Here is a 17,832-nt window from a genome sequence, read left to right on the forward strand (position 1 = left end):
TTTGGGTGCTTGGAGCAAAAAGAATAAGCAGCATTAAAAATATATATATTACACACCAACCCCAGCATCTAACAGATTAGTGTTTCCCAAGCTTTTTAAAAAGGCAAAAGCATGGCAAGTGTTATTCTGAAATGGTCAGGCTATAGTCAGAGAAAGAAAAAAAAAAAAAGCACAACAGAGAGGGGGAGGAGAAACAATGAATTTCACCAGAACATCTGGTCCTTTAGTGTTGATATGCCCTGCCTGCAACTTCCTACACCCACTCAGAAAAGAGCAACTTTCAGAGCTGTAGAGAAAACCCATGAGAGACTGAGCCTCCTCTGTACCCCGTGGAATGGTATTTTCTCAGGAGGGAGAAAGAAAACAACTCCCGAACCCATTAATTGTGCGATCCGTCCCGAGGGCACGGGGGCAATCCCACTCTGACTGAACAGGCCGAAGGAAGTGAGGGGGGCGGGAGGGGGGCCCGAGATGGAAACAAAAACACTCTGTCCTGTATGGGACAAACCCTCCGAGCAAAGGGTTTGCCTGACCAAAACTAACTCTTTATCTAGTTGCATGTATTATTGACGTGCTTCATCTTTTCCCAGCTACTAATTTACAAGGCCTCGGGCAGGGCTGTGGTACCACGGTGCCAGGCTACATGAGCCAGCAGCTGAGTGTGGAAGCAGAGGGTAATATGGCAGCCCTCCTCCATCATTACCACACATGCATCTTCCCTGTTTGGAACAAGTTATCGTTCCTCCTGCCTCGTCTCCCCTCCTTTGCTTACTGCCAGCCATGCTTCTGAAGGCCCTAGGGACTATTAAGAGAGGGAGAGGGAGGCCTGGGGAGGAGGAGGTGGAAGGGAGGCCACCATTCCTCCTCAACCCTTCTTCCTCTAACTCCTAGAGCATACAGGGGAGGGGAAATACCACCTCACTTGACGTGGATACAGCAGTTTTCATATATTGTGCATCCCCATCACCAGACGGCCTAACTTTCTAGTCTGTGATGGTACCCCACACGTGAGATCTCAAAGCTTTGCACCCCCTCTTGATTCCTCCCTGCTCTTTCTCTTCACCCATTCCCACAGACACTGTTGACAGGCCTCAGCAAGTTTTAGGACAGTAGTAAGTCAGGGGGTTGTTTTGGTTTTGAAATCAGAGCTGCTTCTTCCCTGTGCAATGGGTCTTGCCCAGCCTCACAAGAACGCCGCCACTCTGCCTTCCCCTGCCTTTCTGGTGGGGAAAAGAGAAGGGAAACTGCCTCAGCCCCAGAGAAACTCTGAACTCAAGAGTTTCCTGTCAGGGAAGGAGGCCCTTATCTGGGTTACCAAAATTAAGCGATGAAAAAAAAACAGATCCTTCCACTGAGAGCATCACAGAGCTCCTGGGCTCTCTTGGGAAGCTGAGGGAGGGGAACCCAGACAGAAAAATCTGTGTTTAATGGCAAATGGACATTAACATACACACATACACACAGGGTACCAAGGAAAGTAACGACCAACTCTCCCACAGCAGAACTGTCACAAATTCACATGTGATCTACAGGACCATGCAGGTAAATGAACAGACACGGCCATGGAAGATCCCTCGTGAGTTATCAACACTGAAGCCACGCTCATCATTTTGAAAGAAGAGTCTACTACAGAGGTGCACAGGCTTTGGGAGACAAAATCATTAGTGGAAAATGTTCTCACCTGATCTCCATTTTGTCAACTTCATCAACATCTTCAATATCAAAATGGGATTTCTTGTTGTAGCTACTGGGTCTTGTAACCTAATAAAAAAGAGGAATCTTTAACAAATTGAACTGATACAAAAGCATTTCTGAGTTACTTATACAAAGCTCTGGAAGACTGCAGTTTTTTTTACTATCAACAGTGTCTTCAGTCCTGGTTCTGAAAACATTCATGCATGGGAACAAACCTGTTGTCTGAACAGACTCCTCACTGTACAGAAGCAGTAACAACCATAGCCAAGAATAACTACATATACCACATACACTTACACTTTATTTATCAGAGAAAGGATTTCTTTAATATTACTGCAGTACTTTGAGTTTAGCATAGGTAGAAGCATAGGTAGAAAACAATGGGAAGATAGCTGCAAGTGTAGAGCATTAGCAAAAGAAAGCTTTTGTACAAACATTTCTTAGCATTTCTTTTCTAGCATGATAAAAAAAAAAAAAGACTTTGATATTTGTATTTTTTCATGGTGTGTCAGAAACTTGAGAAAAAGGCCACCCCACCCAGCTGAAACCACAGCAGGAACTGATCAAACGCAAGTGCGTATGATGTGTGGCTTCAGCTCCTGGTTGCACACAGAAGCTCAACTTTATTGTAGGCTTAAATACTCTTGTGGTTTAATGCTTCCCACTCACAAAAACTGGCTCTTATTGTAAATTTGACTACTTGGTTTTGTACAGTACATCAGATGCAGATGGTACAAACAAGGGAGGCAAATATATAGGTGCACAGAAAGAGAGAAACCAAAGAACCTTCAGCATGTGACACGTAACAGTCTTGTGTGTGTGACCACTGGCTCCATTTGCCAGGTGATTAGCAGCATTGGAGACCAAATGCTCTAGCCTGTAATTGAATCAAATGCACCTGTGAGCCTAATAGCAGGTTAATTTTAATTAATCAGACAACTTCAGCAGCTCAGCACAAATCTTCTCACCCTACTATTGCAGCCATCTTCAGTGTGGCTTCAAAAACCCATCCTACTTAACTGAAAAAGATCTGCTTTTAACTACCATGGTGAAGCTGATGGTGTAGTTCTGAATCGGGAAGTAAACTTCAGTTTTTATCACCTGTAAGACATGAGTTGTTATAAAAAGTCACAGCATAAGCGTACTCAAAAGGGCTGTGCCATAAGTGAAATACTTTTCTGGGAAGTTTTGCTGGAGCCTGTCTGCACAAGGTCTCTCTGTTCACCTCTGTGATTGCTTAGTGTGCAGATTCATCTAAGTGCTGGAAAGACAGCTCGGTGAGGCCCACCAGTTCCAAGGATGGAATTAGGTATTCGGGAACTGTCAGCCCACAGTGCCCAGCAAGCTGCCCTGTACCATTTTATAAAAAAGGGTGTAAAATTCTGCCATGTCAGCCCCTGTCTTCAGGCAAAGCTGACAAGCTGTTTATCAGCTGCTCTTTCTTTTTCAGCACACGCAGGTTTGCAGACAGGTCCCCGGCACTACCTTATTCAGTTCCCATAAGGGGGAGATTTTCCTGTAGCTCCGAGCCCCTTCACTGTGCTGCAGCTGGAGCGGTGGTGAAAACAGCTCCAAACCATCAGGTGCAAGTTTCGCTTGTAGCACCCTTTAAAGAAGCCCTTAAATTTCTCAAACCAGCGATAAGCTATTTTCCATGTAGCACCTTCAACCTACGTGACTTTGCTGTAGAAAGCCTCTCTTCACTGCCTTTTACAGATTTCTCTTCTTCCTTGGAGCCACGGCTGATTGCTGTGCTAGCAGACTGCAGGAAAGCTGATGAAGCTGTTTGGAAGCAGCAAATGACATGTCTGTCAACAACCCGAATCTGTGCAGCTCCACAGGAATCGGGTTAGCTACAGGTCTGCCCACGTCTCATTAGCGAACGCGTTTCCCAGTCGTAGCAGTGCTGCTGAACCCTGTCCCTCGGAGACATTTGCCCTGGTATGTACTAACTACTCAAAATGACATAAATTTACGATGGCTCTGTCTGCACTGGGGGTAGGATTATTCTGGCCGATTCGGATACCGCCCAAGCTCTGTTCTTACCCACACAGAAACCCTTTTACTCCAACTTAGAGGAACTATACTTGCATTAACCTGGCTCTTAGGATAAAGCCAAGCTTAGCAAGCCACCCGTCCCCTTCCACAACTGAACTTGGAAGGTGCCTTCTGTTTCTCTCCCTCCTCTCCCTGTCTGGCACCACCTGCCAATCTCAGTGTTTAAATACCAAATGTTCACTGCTCCTGCAGCGCACAGAAGGCAGAGGAATCAGGCAGGTGAAGCTTCGTGGTAGACAGGCTGAATTCCTCAATTAGGCTCATTAAAAAGCTCTCGCTGTCAGACACCTCCAGAACTGCCTATATTAAGAACGAGAGAGCCCGTTCTGGTTTATCTACACAGAGCATCACTCCCGTGTCACTGCCAAGGGCTGCAGCTCTGGGCCAGGTGACCTGACTTTCCAGTGACTTGCCAGCTGCATTGTCCTGTTCAGGCTTTTCACTCGCTCAGTTATGCCAGATCTGTTTTTGAGGTACCTACCAAAATAGAACAGCTCGGCGTAGACCAAGACTAAAATGTCCAAGAGAAAAAGAACAGAGAAAGATGCACATACTTTGCAGGCAGGATGAAAAGTTGCAAATTAGAAACACATGCAGATATACATATGGACACACCACAATTACTGCTACTTTTGCCAAAAGAACCAAAATGAGCACTTTTATGAGTTATGCTTTGTCTTAACCGGACTTGTTGAAAACATTCTGTGTTAAATAAAGCTCAGAGGTTTCACCCACTGCTATTGCAGCAGCTGAAGCTGAAACATCCACTTTTAAGTACATTTTTCCTCTACTGCATTCCCATGAGATAACCTTCCTCCCATTGACTGGGGAAGAAGGGTGGAACAGCTACAAAACCACAGGCTAAAGAAAGTGTATATATATATACACAGCTTTTTAAAATCCCATTCTTAAATGTCTTTTTCAAAACTCAACTGGGCTGAGTTTTGAGCAAGTGCAAAGCCTGCTGCTCAGGAGGAGCGCCCACCTTGAAGCTTCTCCTTCAGAGCACCTGGGCTGAAGCGACACAGTGCTGCCTCAGCAGGCAGCCAGCCTGATCCCGGGTACTTCTTCCCCCTGCGCTGTGCTTTCAAACAGCCTTCAAAGAAGACAGCTGGCACAACACGAGCAGGATGCTGTGCCAACTATCTGCAGTGTAGTGTTTCAGCTTATCACCCGCTCCTTTGAAATACCAACCTCAAAATAAAACACTTCGTCAAAATGGGGATTGTTGGTCTTCTTTTTCACTTTAGTCTTTTTGGCTTCCGATCTGAATAAAGGAAAAGAAAAAGAGTGTAAGAAAACATCAGAAGTGTGATCCTAGAACAGAGCCACCGAGGAACACATCTGATAAAGCCAGAATGCCACGTGCCTCCAGCACAGCAAGGATGTTTGATGATTTCCAAATGCTATGAACCTACGCTTCATTTGTTCTAGTTACCTGCACGTGAAAAGCTCTGTGAGAAGCACTGTACCATCCCGTGTCACGTCCTCCCCTAAAGCTCTCCAGTAGGAAGAAGGCACAGATAAAACAGCCATAGATGGAGAGCTGCCTCAGCCGGGTGGAAAACTGACCTACTAATCATCTCGTCCCAGAATCTACTCCCTGTTTCTCATGCAGGAAAGCTGCTTAGATAGCTTGTAACTGTTTTTATCGACTGGACAACAATAGGTATTCTTACACAGCGGGCAAGCCAAACTGTGTTCAGCTCCCAGTGCTGCTGCATATTTCCTGTGTGACTTGAATGGGCCAGCCCACGAGCTTCCCCACCTATAATACAGCCCCAGAAACAGCTCCAGTTGAGAAATCTGTTGGCTCTGTAAGCACACGCTCCAGGATAAACAGCAGCACATTTGTTTGACGTTTTTATGCTCGGCATCGCATAAAATCCAGCAGCAGAAAGCAGCTTTCCCACTCCCCAGAGGAGAGGCATTGTAAAATCCGGAGAGCCGGCTGATGCACAGATTAAAACTGCCTCGCTATTACCAGGGGGAGATGAGAGGGGATGCTAATTGCCTGCAGGACGTGGGGCAGACTGCCGATCCCATCTCATCAGCCACACTTGCCAATCAAGCTCCTTATGGATCAGCCCACCAGGGAGGGCACTGGGAAGCAGGATGTAGGGCAGCTGATTAAGGCAAACACGGTTATTGGGCAATTAATGCGCCGGGTGGGCACATGCTGCGCGCTGCCTGCAGAAGATAGGAGGCATCTCTCCCAGCCAAAACAAAAAAACAACACCAAAACCAGACAGGAATGGGATAGAGCCTTATTTTAAAGGGGAACACATTATCGGTTGTCCTACATTATCCAGACTGGGCAGGGGAGGGGGAGCAATGAGAGGGAAGCTTGGACATTTAAGGATACCAGCATTAGTCACCAAATCTCCCTACCAGCTCCAGTTATAAACAGCAAGCACCATCTGAAACAAGTTACATGCTTAAAATGTCAGAGCACACAATTCAAACACACAGCTCATTAACGGCCGTCAGGCATAACACACCCAGGAAAAGATGAGGAATCCAGACCGGTCTCAAAGACTCCTCTGTGTGCAAGGTATTTGTCAAGAACGCATCTTATTTATGCTATTTATAAGAAATCATTGTCAAATGTTAGAGTTTTTGTACCCTATGCTACAAAATCTGATTCTTTGAGGTCATGGGAGAGCTGTGGTTTTTTTCTAACGTGGCACAGACATAGAAGATGACACCCTACATACGTAGAAACAAAACTGTGGCATCCAACAGCATGGGAAATTTTGTAACACAACAGGAGAATTTAATCCAGTATGTAAACTGAAGGTTGTTATGCAGAATCTGATTACTAAAACCTCATTCCAAATTTTATTCACGCTATTGTGTCCACATATAATGAATTACAGAATTGAACCACCTAGAGCTTCCTGCACACCCGTTAATTTGCCACAAATTGAAAGTGACAAGACCCTAAATATTCACAAACAAATGTGCAAATTCTGCAAGACGTTGATGTATTCAGCTTTTTTTTTTTTCTGCCCTCTGCCCAAAATTAGGCAATAAATTTGCTCAAAAACGGGCCTCCAACTGTGAGGTGAGAAGATGCACAAATTAAACCTAACCACAAATTGCATACTCCAGGATATCCAAATTATTCAGGGATTATTCAGACCATCACGTAAATGAAAACTGAAGTTAAGCCTCAAATTGCTTGCTCTAGTATACATCAGTGGCTCATACATGTACGAAGAAATTATTAATGTATTTCAGTGGTGCCTGAATATTCTGTCCATCTGAGAATGAAGATTTCTAGACAAGGGAAGAGGAAGCATCCTTGTGAAATGGGAGCTGTAGCACGTGCGATACTTGCCTGGAGGGTCCGGCCAAGGTAACGGTGGCGTAGGGATCACACTGCCCGTTCACGATGGGCAGGCCTTGGCATTCGAGAACTCTAGAAAACACAAACAAATGCAGACAAACAAATCAATAAAAGAGTTGGGAGTGAAAATAAAAGCAATGCATCTTTAGCCTGTTCCATTTTCACAACAGTTATTACTGCAGAATTGCAATGCCGCTAAGAACAAGTCTCTAATTTATACCTAAACTTGAAATTGTGTCTTCAAAACTAACTTTAACAGGGTCAAAAATACTGTAAAATTACAGAGGAACCTTAACTTGAAGGACTCTTATTATGCAAGTACAACAGCTTAAGTTTCATGAAAAAAGAAGAGTATGCTGTCAAGATGGGAACTGTCACCACTTGAAATTTCTGTAACAATTTATTCACCAAAAATAGTAATTGCCAGAGCTTGCTTCTGTAACAAAGGATTAAAAAGAAAATCACAGACATGGACCCCTGGAGGAGTCAAATAACTCATCGGAATCACATCCATGGAGGCCTCTGTGCTTTTGACAAGATTTGGCACGGGCTTAGTTGTTAAACTCATGGACTACGAGACAGCATGACACATCCATCTTTCTCCATACAACTTTTAAGTAACAAAACTGAAAGAAGAAATATATTCAGCAGCTCTGCACTGAAGGAGTCGGAGAACACACTGGAGGGACAGAATGGAACAAATCAGTTTCTATTGCAGGCCAAGGTGAGAAATTGGCACTTTAGCACTCTCATTTCAAAATCAACAACTTTGATACAAATAACTAACTAACTACATTCAGTAGCCCAGATAAGCAGGGAGTATAGTAATTCAGTTGTTGACCTAGATGGCCCTTCTTCTCATGGCTGAGTCACCAATACCAGCACGCAAGAGGAACATGTTCCTTCTTCTGGATACTCCAGCGAAATCACAGATGGAAACCACAGAGAAAGTTATGGAAACCTTGGATTACGCAGGCACTCTGCAGCTTTTCTCTCTGGATTGTATTAGTCCCCTATAAGGCGGTCATAATTAGGTATTTAGGAGAACGACTGCTGGTCGAACGCATCCACACGTGAACAGAAGAATCGTGCACCACGTGTCAGCGCCAAACCCCACGCCCCTTCCCCTGCTTCCTCAGGGCAGCCTGTCAGTTCCTTGAAATGAAATCCTCGCTCAATGGCTTGGGAGCAGGCAGCCAATTCTCCGCTGTTCATGAATGGCTTCCAAGCCAGCTCTTATCCACACAGGAAGAGCCGTCTGGAAGTGAAGCAGAGTGAAAGCGTGTTCAGAGAGACTATTATTCCTGTTTTAATAAAAGCAGCCCTCCCCGAACGTGCAGACAATGCAAAGCGCTGCCAGGCAGTGTGATCCGAAGTTGAGGACATGTGGAAGATAGAAATCGCCGCACAATAAAATCAGGGGAGAATTTGAATGCTGGAAAGTGTGAAGTTATCCACAGGAACACAAAAGGACACCAGAACTATACAGGCTGGCAGTGACAGGGTCTGTTCTTATACTGCCATGTGGAAGAAATCTTTCTGTTTTTGTGGACAGAGCTCTGATGCCACCACTTCAGCCATCCCCAGTGTCAGTAGCTGGTCAGAGGAAACACAGCCACACGAATCCCTGGGCACTTGCCTCTCGATTTGGGTGTGCTCTTACGGAGAAGAACAGCAGCACAGCTCCTCATCTCGTGCCATCTAACGCAGAAGCCGGGAGTTATCCATTCATGAGCAGCTTATCAAATCATGAATGAGGTGCAGGACGTTTCCTTTGAAACAAGCATCAGGGGGCACGCAATGACATTACCAGGCTGCAGGTTCAGAAATCAACAAAAGGAAGTCCTCTCTCCACACAATGCATAATGAGATTGTGAAACTCCTTGCCAGCGGATGTCACGGAGGCCAGCAGAACACACACAGATAAGGCAGGGGAGGTTTGGGGGGAGCTCTGAGAGCGCAATGATTTGAAGCATCACTCACCAGCAAATATCAGGAAGGGCACCAGGCTAGACCAGAGATGTGTTTAGAACAGCAGGGTAGGTTTTTGTCTTCTCTGGGAAACAAAAATGAGAACCAAACCAACCAAAACAGCAAAACAACAACAACAAAACCAGAGTACAGGTGTTCTCCTGTCGTCAGGATGACTTCGAGTAAGGCGTTTCTTTGTGTGTGGTGGGAATAAGAAAAGCAAAAGCAACCTTGAAAGAGACAAAACGTGGAAAAAACAGGAAACAGGCGCTGACACAAGCTGTTTCCAAAGCCCTTCGGGTAATTTAAAAAGAGTTATTGTGTACGGGTGTTGGGGAAAGCAGGCAAAGACTGAAGACTCAGGACTTGGAGGCAGGAAGGCCATGTCTGGAGAGAGCTCCGTTCTGGTTTTTGGGTCTTACTCAGTACTGTGGGGAGATAAAATTCAGCCAAACCCAAGCCTGATGTAGTCATGTTAACACGCTCTCGTTAGCTGCAGAAACCTAGCAGTTTTAGCAGGAAAAGAGCTAGAACAAAGCTACGGCTACTGAGAGATGAAATAAAATGGAGCTCCAAGTCTCCCTTGTGGGTATCACTGTTAATACTGATAGTCCAGATCTGGATTATACGGGAAAAAATGAGCAGAAATATATCATGCTTTCTCTAGAAAAGGGTGTACAGACTAGGAAGCGGTGGAAAAAAGCCAGCAAAAAACGATTAGAGCTCTTGCTCTAATCGCCTGCAGGATTAATTTAATAGACGTGTGCTTGGATAATAATAATAAAAAAAAATAAGCCTAGGCAATCAGGCTGATTCAAGAATTGCACGTTGACTCATCAGCCCCCAGAGCAAAAACGTCTGGCGGCTGCTCGAGCCTCTTGTGCCCAACTGGGAGTTTCTGATCACCCCCTGCCTCGGGCCCAGCTGGGACAGGGCTGGCCATCGCGTGGCTGGGTATAAACTTGGTGGTGGCCCGTATGGGAAAGGTCTTGGTGCAGCTGCCTGGCTATATTTTGCTTGTGGTTTGCAAAATGAACAGGTCTCAAGGAACAAGAGCTTTCAGTGTTCAGCGGGGTTCACAGCCAAACCTTCACGGGAGCACACGCGCTGTGGAAAATTCCCAGAGGGCAGAAGAAAACCTCAGACCCACGCACGCCACCAGCACGTCCCCTTGCATTTGATACACGGGCTCTGACACATTTCTACACAGCGCACATTAAACGCTCAAAACCACCCCCATGGCAGCTTTTGGTAGAGCTTATCCCAGTCACAGGAACAGGCTGTGCAGGCAACTGTTTTGGTTTTCCTCTCCGAAATGCTCTCTGAAGCCTCCAGGCCAAAAGCACAACAGAAACCTTGAAATGCTGAGATCACAGCTGCAACCCCGCACCGCCACTGCCTCTTCTTCTGCACTCCCAGATCAGTTTGTAACAGTTATCATGGAGAAAAAGCGTTTAGACATATTCTTAATTGCATTACCCTGAACACAGGCTCCTCCTGAGCTGGTTCACACAGCTTTTGCAGCACACAAACCAGTTTTTGGTCTCAACTGGGCAGCTGGGTGGGGGCAGCACTGGTGGCACGCACGCACGACTCTTCCTAGTGATTTCCTTCAGGCACGGCAGAGGAAGGGGAATTGATTGTTTGGGCTCGAGCAACAAGCTCTTTCCCAGATATTTACAGCAAAACAGGAACAAATGTTTGTCCCAAGCCAAGCAATAGCAACTCGAAAGCAAATGACAGCTGATGAGTGCAGCCCCCGCTTCCCCAAGTAAGTAATATTAGAGTTATTGTGGGAAAACTGCAGGCAGCGCAAAAACTGTCTCATGAATTATGAAGAAGAAATCCTGTCAATACACACATATCCCTCAAACCACTGCGACTTCAAACAAGCTGCAAAAAAATTTACCAGCTTGGTAGAAGTCTAAATATTTCTCAACAATTTAAAATCACACGGATTTTCCTCTGCTGTTAATATGGGAGCTGTCCTGCAGTTCAAACCATCGGAATCGCCTCCCAGTATCAGTTGCAGAAGGACTTGTGAAAACGCACATCTACAGAGCACCATCTGTAGGCTGTGCCAAATAAAGAAAAGAGAAGAAAAAGAGAAGAAAAGGAGGGTGTTAGCCCTGCTGCTCTCAAAGGACAAGGAGTTAATTCATTAGCGGCTCATCCTCTTTATGAGTCAATCACACAAGAGCTGCAAGTTTCGTAAAAGCCACTTCAGAAAAATTCTTAGTTATAGATATATATATAAAAAAAGGTGAAGTTATCTTCGGTGACAGGACCCTGAGGGTTTCAGCAAAGACACAAGCCTGCTGGAATTATGAATTGCACTGATTTAGTGACTCTCACTGGTGCTCACATCATCGTTTCCTCCTGCCTCGGTCTCTGACTTGCAGCCTTAATTATTAACAGGGAGCAAGAGCTGAGCTACGGGAGAGCAAAGGAAAATGGTAAGTCAGGGGAAGGAGTTATTTCTAGCAACTATAATATAGGAGCAACTCTATACAGGAGTTATTGCTATCAACGGTATGATTTGCAGAGGAGATAGAAAACCCAACCACAAGTTGCAGCAAAGCAAGAAGGATGTAAAAATTGTAAGGGAACAGCAACACAAAACAGTGGATGCTGTCAGGGAAGGATGAATTTGCTTTACGGACAGCACTGTGTTGGTTCTTGTAAGGAAAGGGAAGAAATTTCGATTTGATACAGCATGGCAGGAAGCCAAGGAGCGGGTCAAGACGTCGAGGCAGCTGCAGAAGCACTTGTGTGAAGGCAGCATGGTGAGGGCTGTAAGGGGAGGACAGCACAAAGCGACAACAAGGAGGATATGCAGCAAGTGATTAAAGCCTAGTCAACAGCTTCAGCTCAGCTGACTGCGGCCCTAAGGCAGTATCACATGGAAGAAGTGAGATACTGTCTGTACAGGCAGATAAGGAAAGAAAGAAGATCGAAGACCAAAACAAGGCTGAGACCCACAAAGGCTGTTACAGCCTGTATAATGAAGCTGGAGGGTGGCACCAAAGTCTCCCACCTTCTTTTCCTTTGCTGGGTCTCAAGGCGATGCCCTGCGTGCTACTCGCAGGGTTGATGGCAAGCAAACCCAACGACCTCGGAGTCGAGCTCTGCTCAAGTTTTATCTGCTGCCAGGCAGGAACTGCGTGCACTTGGCACGGTCGCAGCTCAGGACATGCACGCATGTCACTGGGTGCATGCATGAGCACTTTAGCAACCAAAACCAGCTGCATGAACATGCCCATTTTCCCCTCCACCGTCAAACCAAGGCGGTTATGTTGTGCAAAACATTTGTGCCACGCTGGTAAGCAACCTGAAGAGACCTTAATCTGCAATAAGTGGTCGAGCACGAAGTGCAGCAGGTTGGAGGGAAGCATCTAAGCGTTGTGCCACCGACACGCTTCAACCACGGGGCACAACACCCCAGCTCGATCGAATCTCAGCAACTCCTGGGGTGGCACCGGGCAAGAGGAAGAGCACAGGAAGGAAAGGCAAGGGAATGAGAGGGCTTAAACAAGAGCAGAGACAGAGTGGAAGCCCAGCAAGCTTCTTCTCATCACTACCTAGTCCAAGGATAGTGTTTTCCCTACTAACTAAATCCTTGATGACTCTTCTACACAGATCCCCGCGTCATGTTTACTTCTAATTAGGCGTATGATAGCAGCAAATGTATCTTTCTAAATGAAAAGATCAAACAGCTCGGAGTTAAAAACAAAATTAGTAGTTATTCGTGGATCTAAAAAGCAACCAGAAGTGCCTTCGAACCGCATGGAGGCTGCAGCCTTCTGCATCGGACGTGCCTTGGCTCACCTCGGGGAGGTATAAGCTGTAAAACTTTAAAAAACATCATTTTCAACAACTCAGAACAACTTTTGGCATTCGTCTATATGAGTAATCAGATCATCTGTGATCTTGATTAACAGTACTTATAATTACAGGGTTTTGATCTTTCCCTGCAGATGCAGTACTCGCATTAAGGAATTCAAATTGAGCTGATTCATCACCTAAGTTGCCAGCCAGGTCCCAAAGTAATGCTGAGGCACCGAACTCATTTTGATAAGAGAACTGGACTAAGGTTATATGGCACAGTGCTCTCTTCTAAGCAGAATTCAGGAAATAATATTGATACCTTGATGCTGTCCGGGTTTAGGTAACTAAAAGGACCTTAACATATCCCACTGTGCTTACAGGCTATGCGGCAAATAAGCAAGGGAGGAAAAAATTAAAAACAACTCATACTGTATTGGGTATAGAACCCAAGAACCACTATTTTATTAACAAATAAAGCCCATTAAAAATGTTCAAGCAGAAGTGTGAAGTCTTCTCCAGTTATCCAACCAGCAGCCCCCAGCTCGGACTTTCTAGGTCCCATTTATCTCCATTTTTGCAGTAAGGCAGATGGAGCTGCTCGTTCCAAGAAGCACAAACATCCCAGGCATCAGGAGACACGGCTTGGAATAAACTTTCCCATGAAATTAACTTTAAAAAAAAAATCCTTAATGTCTCTGATTTGGCAAGAAGAGAGAACACACAGAGGTTCGGAAACCATTCATGTAGAAACCAGCTGTCACGAAGCGCTGACTTAATTTAAATCGTTCCCTGGTCCTTCAAGGCCACTTACTTCATTGTGACACTTGATGATGCTAAAATTACTAAAATTCAGATGCGCTGAAACATCTCACGCAAGGCAAAACACGTGCAGCTTTTCAGAGCTAGCCTAAGACTTTTACAGCTCAACTGCTGTCTCTTCTTCTGATCAGTGCTGCTATATACTGCTATGACTGTTGGTGCCCTGGGTTCCTGCTACAGCCTATCCCCTGTCCCATGAGCAGTGAAACCTCCTAAAATACCAGTAAACTTGGTTATTTTAGCAGGAGCAATGCATTAAATGTGTCATGGACAGTTTCTGCTGGCATGCCGTCCCATTTTGCCTTCTACCCTGAGAGGTCAGTCCCAAAGTGTGGTTATATGGCTGTTTGTGCAGCACTAAGATCCTTGGGGAGGAGACACAATGCAAAGCAAGCTCTCTTTAAAAGAAGTTTGCCGTGTCTTGTCACTTTCCATCTTCCCAAGGCAAAACACGATGCAAACGAGGGCATGGTCAGGTAGGCGCTCTGGTAGAACCAGCTGTAATTAGTGGCCCACACCAGCTTTATGATCCCAGTTATTACACAAACGGTTCATACTTGCATCGAGCTGCTCCCTTGTATTTTGGGACCCAAAGGAAACATCTGAATCACACGGCCTGACCTCCTTCATGACAGCGATGAAATCTCTCGGCTGAGCTCACGATGTCTACAGCATCCCCGGAGCACCTTCCTGATAGAAACCCAGACCAAACTCAAAGGGCTCGCCGTGATTAAAACGTCCTCACAATGCTCTGCAGGAAATTGCTCACTGATTAATGATAATGAAGGGGAAAAAAAAGCGCTTTAATACTGGTTTCCCAGTAGATTAGCCTTTAGCTCCCAACCATTGAGTATCACTGTGGTAAGAACAAGTAACACACAATCAGAAGGGCCCTGCTCTGAATAGGGTACATGCCAGGATTTCATCACTTTGAGGTTTTCCTTGCATAAATCAAACGCTGTCACTATAAGACACATTCACCAGGTCTTCAGGTCTTCTTGGAGCTCTTCCATAGACTCTTTCAAGTCAACAGGATCCTTTTTAGCCTGGCATCCTGAAGATACAGGCCCTGAGAAAAAGGGATTTGTCTGTATTTAGCCAATCCCCCCTCAGTGATTTTTTGGGGAATCAGCTGGTGATTTCCACCAAACACTAAAGAGTGGCAGAGATGTCACGACATACCCTGGTTTGGGGCATTCTGATAAATCCTCTGGCTGGGTAGAGAAGAGATCCCCAGGGAGGAAAGGGCTGCAGATGACAGGGGTTCAGTGAATCTCTGGAATCAACAAGGGCAACGCCAAGCACAGCTGGGACATCTGCAGTTGTGCAGAGCCTAACCCAAATTATTGCTTCTGTTTGAAGCTCATTCAAAATTATTACAAAACCCTCAGTTTTGGAAGCGAGTCAACCGCAGAATGAGTTAAAATTAATTGCAGGCGCTGCCGCCTCCGAGAGCACAGCCCCCTTGCCAATTTCTGTTCTTCTTAGAAGGGCGCCTTGCACTTTCTTTCAAAGCATTTCCCTTTTCTCTTTTTATTTCAGGGAGCAAAACGAGGAGGAACCAGCAAAATACCTTGCACAGTGAGAAGAGTGGGACAGCAAAAGCAACGAATCTAAAAGTCCTATTATATTAAAAAATAAAAAATAAATACAAAAAAAACACAAAAAGACTTAATCTCTCCAATTTACAAGTGCTTGGCACACCACAAATATGCAATTAGCAACATGGCTGAAGTATTTTATAATCAAACTCTGACAATGCCAGAAAATGGCATCCGTGACAAAGGTCTACACCAAGAGGACCAAAACCAAAAAGCAAGGCAGGAGACAGCAGGTGACAGCAGCTCTTGGTGACAGTACGTAACCAGCTGAGCTCCCAGTGTGACAGTGAACCCAGGGACACGAACACCATTTCTAGCTCACGGTGATGGAGGTGTTTTCTCTTTCTTGCCGCATACACGGGCAGATTTCTTGCAGTGGTTTCCTCTCCAGCAGTTCTGTGAAGAATAGAGCTAGTGAAGGGTGTTTCCGATGCACTGTGTACCGTGTCTTTACTCTCTTTATACTCACCAAAAAACAAAACAAACAAAAAAAACCCCAACAACTTCAACACCTGTGACTTCCCCTTCACCCTGCAGCTTCCCCTGTTACTGATCTTACTTTGATGCCCTCAGCTCCCTGTGCTGCTACCTCGCAAGTGCTGCTCTTGCAGCAACAGGCAGAACACTTCCAGAGATGAGTGTGATTTCTACGTTTCATCACACCCTGCCACGCTGCTCCTTCCAGGCTCTTTTTGGCTGTGCCCAGCACAGGACCAAAAGCAACGGGCACAACCTGAAGCCCAGGAGGTTCCAGCTCAATATGAGGGGGCACTTCTGTGCTGTGAGGGTGACAGAGCACTGGCACAGGCTGCCCAGAGAGGCTGTGGAGCCTCCTTCTCTGGAGATACTCAAATCCCACCTGGATGCCATCCTGCACAACGTGCTCTGGGTGATCCTGCTGGGCAGGGGGGTTGGACTGGGTGATCTCCAGGGGTCCTTCCAACCTCGGCCGTTCTGCGATTCCTCTAGAAGCTCTGCTAGCACTGGTTTTCGATGGTACCTGCCACAGAATTCCCACAACCACTGGGAATGAAGCAGCACATACATTTACCTTCATATTACACTAAATTCTGTGTGACCTTTTGATACACAACCTTTTGATACAGGTCACGTTGCAAGACCGCTCACCATTTTACCCTAGAACATCACCCCCAGTCCACCCTAACATGGTGACCTCGAGCTCAGTTCAAAGCTAAAAATCACTTATTAGCAGGATTTATGCTCGAACGACTTGCCTCGATGTATAATCCCTGGCTATGTTTACCCTAGCTAAAACGGGAAGTCCCGTCGAGTTATTTAAGAAGCGGCACTTGCTGCTGAAACAGACCAACTCGGAACAGCCACATTCCAGTCCTGCAGGACAAAATCGGTCCCAGACGCATCCCACGGCGTCACGCGACAATCTCAAAACGGGGAGAGTCTCAAAAGCACGCCCTGCCCGAGGTGGGCTGCTGCCAAGAGCCCTAATCAAAGATGTTGCTCTTAATTAGGGCTGCAGATGAAGATACTTGCTCTTGAGTAAAAGGAGCTTCAGGAACTGAGGAGAAGCACCGAAGAAGTGCTCAATAAAAAAAAAAAACAAAACAAAGAAGGGTGAAGGAGAAATTTCGTGTAGTGGGAAATTCGGCAGCAGGAAGAGGTGATATTTATAGATGCGGGGTGGTTGGATGGAGAGTGAACAATTTTCCTAGGGCTTAGGCTACACAACAGTCGAGACGAGTTCTGGTGGGGATGGAGGAGCAAAGGAGCAAAGGGAATGACTCGGATGGCAGGCAGTTAAACCTCAACACCACAGCATCACAGCACTACGTGATAAAACACCAGCAACGACACGGTTTCATCCGTGAGCAATCTTCCCCCGTGAGTTTGCTATGAAGCACACGGAGGATTACAAGCAGGAGCAAGACGCCATCCTGCAGGAGAAGGCACAGCTCGATGCAGGGCATGCCCTCCAGAGAAGGGAGACTGTGATGCATTTTAATGGATGCGGGCGTTTCTTGAAAATTAAGCCTTGAAACTACTTCACACCTTCATTAGTATTCCTTACCAGCAGCCACCGAAAGCTGGTTTTCCTCAAAATCCTGCGGGGTGCACTGATCAACTCATACATTAAGCTACCTTGCTCGCAGGCAGCAACACCATTTTCTCCTAGCTGATTCAGCTCGCATTTCAAGCAGGAAAAGAAGCTGCATTTGACCCCGCAGCGAGTTCAAAGCTGGCCGTAGGCTGTAGTTCTCTGCAAAGGAGTAGAAACACATCGAAAGCGGCACACCAGCACATGTCCTCTAAACCCAGAAGCAGCGAAGCCGTGTGGCAAGGTGGCTCCCGGGCTGAATTTGGACGGAAATCTAAGGAATTCTTCTAATTTGGAAAAGAAAAATTCCCCCTCTTCAGTGTTCCAGATACAATACAGCTGTGCATTTCCAAGCCCCTCACCAATCCCAGCCTTTTGGTGCTTTCTGTCCTTATGGCCGGGAACTGATGGAGATAGCGATCTGAAGGAAAGCC

At 45.9% G+C, this 17,832-nt stretch overlaps 1 protein-coding gene and 1 long non-coding RNA gene across 3 annotated transcripts in view; one reads left to right on the plus strand and one right to left on the minus strand.

The window, feature by feature from the left end:
* RASA3 (RAS p21 protein activator 3) overlaps positions 1-17,832 on the minus strand; it is a 140,541-nt gene that overhangs the window by 22,849 nt on the left and 99,860 nt on the right. For both annotated transcript variants that reach the window (XM_084495638.1, XM_084495637.1), the window contains 3 exons: positions 7,097-7,177; positions 4,948-5,020; positions 1,682-1,761 (listed from right to left, as the gene is read on the minus strand). In XM_084495638.1, the coding sequence (XP_084351764.1) occupies positions 1,682-1,761; positions 4,948-5,020; positions 7,097-7,177 (234 nt within the window). The remainder of the gene's footprint in view (positions 1-1,681; positions 1,762-4,947; positions 5,021-7,096; positions 7,178-17,832) is intronic.
* LOC311422561 lies at positions 2,650-3,589 on the plus strand. Its single transcript, XR_014685412.1, has 3 exons — positions 2,650-2,972; positions 3,146-3,278; positions 3,412-3,589. It is a non-coding gene; the product is annotated as an uncharacterized lncRNA (long non-coding RNA).

Source organism: Aythya ferina (genome assembly GCF_964211825.1).
Source record: "Aythya ferina genome assembly, chromosome: 1".
Taxonomy (NCBI): domain Eukaryota; kingdom Metazoa; phylum Chordata; class Aves; order Anseriformes; family Anatidae; genus Aythya; species Aythya ferina.